At 47.8% G+C, this 4,439-nt stretch overlaps 1 protein-coding gene across 1 annotated transcript; it reads left to right on the top strand.

Annotated features, from left to right (window-relative positions):
* Nucleotides 1-645: 645 nt before the first annotated feature.
* LOC100901240 (uncharacterized) lies at nt 646-3,889 on the top strand (the record flags this gene model as incomplete). The annotated part of the gene is made up of 2 exons (XM_003738555.2): nt 646-665; nt 848-3,889. Coding segments are annotated over exons 1-2 (3,062 nt in total), but the record flags the coding sequence as incomplete, so codon positions are not given.
* Nucleotides 3,890-4,439: the final 550 nt, after the last annotated feature.

Genomic DNA, 4,439 nt, shown 5'->3' with positions numbered 1-4,439 from the left:
TACGACAGCGCAGGGGAAGAGCTATAATTACCTGAAACAGGGGAAGCTCAGCCTCGGGAAGCCAAGTGTGCACACTACTCGGTCTATCCTTGGTGGGCTTCCCCCGGGTCGCAGATTGAGCGATTCTCTCTACGCATTGGGTAAATGTTTGGAAATCTAGGTCGCAAAAAAACTAGTCTCCGGCGAGACTATCGAAGGCCGATTCTTACGACGCCTTTTGACCTTAAAGTGCCAGAGAGCTACGATTTCCAAGCTTCCTGCGGCGCAGGAGAGAAACTTCAGATCGGGGACCGGGAGGAACTCATTCTGATGAGAGCGCACTTACGTGGGTATCCCCAGCGAAGTTTTTCGGATTCGCGCTGCGAGCAATTTTCTACGCATGTGGTATTCAATCGAATCGGACTGCTTTGGACTCTCACCTCTACGACGCAGTACACGAACTGCCGTTATCCGTTGGAGCCAATCGTTACGACGCAGTTCGAGACCGGACTGCATTGAACTTTCATCTCTACTGCGCCGACGCAGTACACCAATTGCCGGTATCCGCTGTAGCCGATCATAACGACGCAGTTCAGGAATCAGGAAGAGGTCATTCTCAAAAATTCAATTGTGCTTTTATACGTGGGTATCATATCGGACTACATTATGCCAATCCCTGCGACGCGGTAAGTAACTCTCGTCATAAGGCGGCTCATCAAGAATGATAAGAGCTGCGGTCAAGCCGATCTTTGCGACGCGATCGAGGCCCTATATTTCGCGCGTGAAAACCATCGTCCGGCGCTTTTTATAGGACTCGGAGAGGCTCGCGAAGTTCATCAAGTCAAGGGACACCACCGATTCCCAGCAGGAAAGCGAAGAATCGAGTGAAGAAGCTCCGCTCAAAAGGCGACATTATTCCGTATGAGACTCCACCTACAAGAGAAATTTACGCTCACAGCAGTGTCAGCATCAGTGCGGGAGAACCTGCCGTACCCCCAGTCGAAGAGGAACTCGCCGTGCCCCCAGTCGAAGAGGAATCCGCCGTACCCCCAGTCGAAGAGGAACCCGCTGAAGAAACTCTCAGACGAATGCCACAAGAGATTGTCAGCTCGGAGTTTTCCCCAGCAAATGTCCGAATGAACAGATTCTCGAAGAGGCAATTCTCGTCGTTGAAAGATGACAATCGCATGGAGCCGGTAGGGGATTCCAACAAGAAGTCGCGGATAGCATCGCGAGAGATCGAGGCTACCGACGCAGGGTCGACTTCGGAGGAACCGACAATACAATGGGGAGCTTTGAATGAAGAAGAGCGCCTCTTACTCGATGATCTCCAGGCATCGAATGCCGAATCGAAGGCAGACCCTGTCGAGTCAAAGGTCGTCGCTGCAACGAAGGGACGCGATGATGACCGGTTCCTTGAACATTGTGTGACCAACAACTTCGCCTTTTTGAAATCTATACCGAATTCGGTGCAGTATTGGGCGTCCAGAAAAAGGGATTTGTTCGCTATGATAAGGCAACTCGGGGAACCGAGCTTTTTCCTGACGATGAGTGCCAACGAGATTCGTTGGCCTCATTTGTTGCAAATCTTGCATAAGCTTAGAACAGGCGTGACGACCGATGTGGACGATCCGATGAACCAGTTCTCTGCTAAGTACAGGGCCGATCTGGTGAACGAAGACTCTGTCACATGTTGTATCTATTCCTGGAAAATGATCGGAGCAATAATGAATATTCTCCAGTCCGATGAAATGAGTCCTCTCGATCCAAATCGCGTCATAGATTATTTCATGCGTGTTGAGTTCCAACATCGCGGAAGTCCACATGTTCACGTTCTTCTCTGGCTCGAAAGCGATCCCAAGGAAGCAGTGTCGGAGCATATGCCCCGAACTGTCGAGTTGATAAATCGGTTGTGCTCAGTCGACACAGAACATACAATTGTAGATCAACATTGTCGGGCCCTCCAAGTTCGTAAACATACATTCACTTGTTATAAGAATGATACGAACTCACGTCAACGATCAGGAAAATGCCGTTTCAATATACCGTATTGGCCTAGCTTGACAACGCAAATACTTCTGCCAATGGCGAAGGATGATGGTCGACGATCGAATTTTCGCAAAAAAGGTCACGACATGAAAAAAGCATTGGATGACAACGAGTACGCGAGTATTGAAGAATTTCTGTCAAGCTTCGCTCTGGACTACGATCAATATTTGAATGTCATTCGAGCGACGATTCTGCGTCCAACAATCATTTTCAGAAGGACCATTAAAGATATATGGACGAATACATACAATCCCTGGATTGCGAACACCTTGAAGTCGAACATGGACTTCCAATTCATATTGGAGGAATATAGCTGCGCATCCTATGTCGTCGAATACATCAACAAGACCAATCGCGGTCTGTCCAATTTACAGCGCCAATTGAAAGATCTGCAGAACGAGTACCCCGACCAGAATTTCACTGATCTTCTCAAAAGAATCAGTATTCGGATGCTCGACGCGGTAGAGATGTCAACCCAGGAAGCTGCGTGGTATCTCTTGAGACAGCCGATGAGCGAATCTAGTCGAGACAGCGTTTACATAGATTGCAACGTTCCCAACAGTCGGTTCGTCTGTCGGGAGAGCAAAGCTCAGATGGAAACTGAAAACTTGACAGACGATTCGACAGACATCTGGGCTCGTAACGCAATTCAGAAGTATGAGAGTCGACCCCCAGCGTTGAGCTCCATGTGCTTAGCCGATTTTGTAGCCATGATGACACCTGTTCGAAGGAAACGTGATTCGGACGGGCATCAAGTCTATAGACGGCGGACTCGCAGCCGAATCATACGATGGACGATATATGAGGTGTCTGACGTTACAAACTATAAGCGCAGTATGGTGTTGCTGTTCTTCCCCTTCAATAATGAACACAACGATCTACTGGATCATGATAAGCTCATTGATATTTATGATCAGCATGAGAGGGAAATTCTCCAGCGACGTCAACGATATGAAGTTCTCGAAAATTTAGCGGAAAATATTGCGGAATATCATGTGTTGTGGGATAACATGTCGTCAGAAGATCACGAAGTCGATATCCAGTCCGAACAGGGTTATGTTCATCGACCTGATGTTTTGGCGGAGCTCTCCAATGAAGACATTCGCAACGTAGCCATTCCCAACTCGCTGTCTTCAGTTATCCGGAAGCGGACTAACGTTCTATCCTCTATTGACTATTGCGAGTCGATGCGAAAAACTAACTTCGAGCAAAGAGCTCTTCTGAAACATTGCATAGCTAGAATTCATAATCCAGAACTGCCTCCAGTCCAGATATTCTTGACTGGCGCTGCCGGTTGCGGCAAGACCTTCACACTGAAATTGCTTATGGAGACATATAATCGTTTTTCTCAAGCACATGATACGCAACGGAATGTCTACGTTGCCGCTGCTTCGACCGGGAAAGCCGCTGTACTAATCGGAGGCACGACAGTGCATAGTGCTTTCAATATATCGATGATTCAACGACGAGGGGGACTCTCTTTCGAAGCTTTGCAACTCTATCGTAACGCCTTCGCCAATGTGAAGATCATTTTCATCGATGAGATAAGCATGATCGGGTCGGGCATTTTTCATACCATCAAGGATCGTCTGAAAAGCATCAACATGGAACACGATCTACCATTTGGTGGCATGGATATCATTTTTTGTGGTGATCTGCGACAGTTGCCACCAGTTAATATGACACCGATCTATGCACCTCTGCAACGTGGCCTCCATCGCTCAGCGCTGTGGCAATCGCTTAAGTTCTTTCCTCTGTCTCAGGTGATGAGGCAGAGCGATGTTGCCTTCTCTGGGCTTTTGACTAAGATTGGTAATGGTGATGAGCTTGACAGTCAAGAGCAGGCTCTCATTGAATCAAGGTTCCGTACGCGGGAGTGGTGTGATGAACACCTCAAGGGAGTCATCCGAATCTATATATATAAAAACGTATGTCTGTCTGTTTGTTTGTCTGTCTGTCTGTCTGTCTGTCTGTCTGGTGTCACCTATGGACTCGAAAACGGCTGAACCGATCGTCGTGAAAATTTAGGAGCGTGTTCTGGGCGATCCCCCGGTGGTTATAGGGGGGTCAGTTCTTCGATGCAATGAGTCCTTCTACCTTTAAAAAATTATTTGAGTGCTCCACCCACGAAAATACGAAAAATCGGGGAAATATTGAAAAATTCGAAATTCGCAAAATTCACAAAGGGCTGAACCGATCGCCGCAAGAATTTTGGGGTGGGTTCTCGGGAGTTGTAGAAAAGCGATGAGGGGGTCGTCGTGCCCGTATGATGAGGGTGAGCTCTTTTCCCCTTGGAAATTGAGTACCGGGTCCCTCACCGGAAATCGTTCGGCGGGAGTTTCCAGAGTTCTCCAGAGTTTTCGTGATTTCTTCACATCTATATATATAAAAACGTATGTCTGTCTGTTTGT

This window comes from Galendromus occidentalis, unplaced genomic scaffold (assembly GCF_000255335.2).
Source record: "Galendromus occidentalis unplaced genomic scaffold, Mocc_1.1 scf7180000076008, whole genome shotgun sequence".
NCBI classification, from domain to species: Eukaryota; Metazoa; Arthropoda; class Arachnida; order Mesostigmata; family Phytoseiidae; genus Galendromus; species Galendromus occidentalis.
Note: the sequence above shows the minus strand (reverse complement) of the source record. Positions and strands in the feature narration are given on the sequence as shown.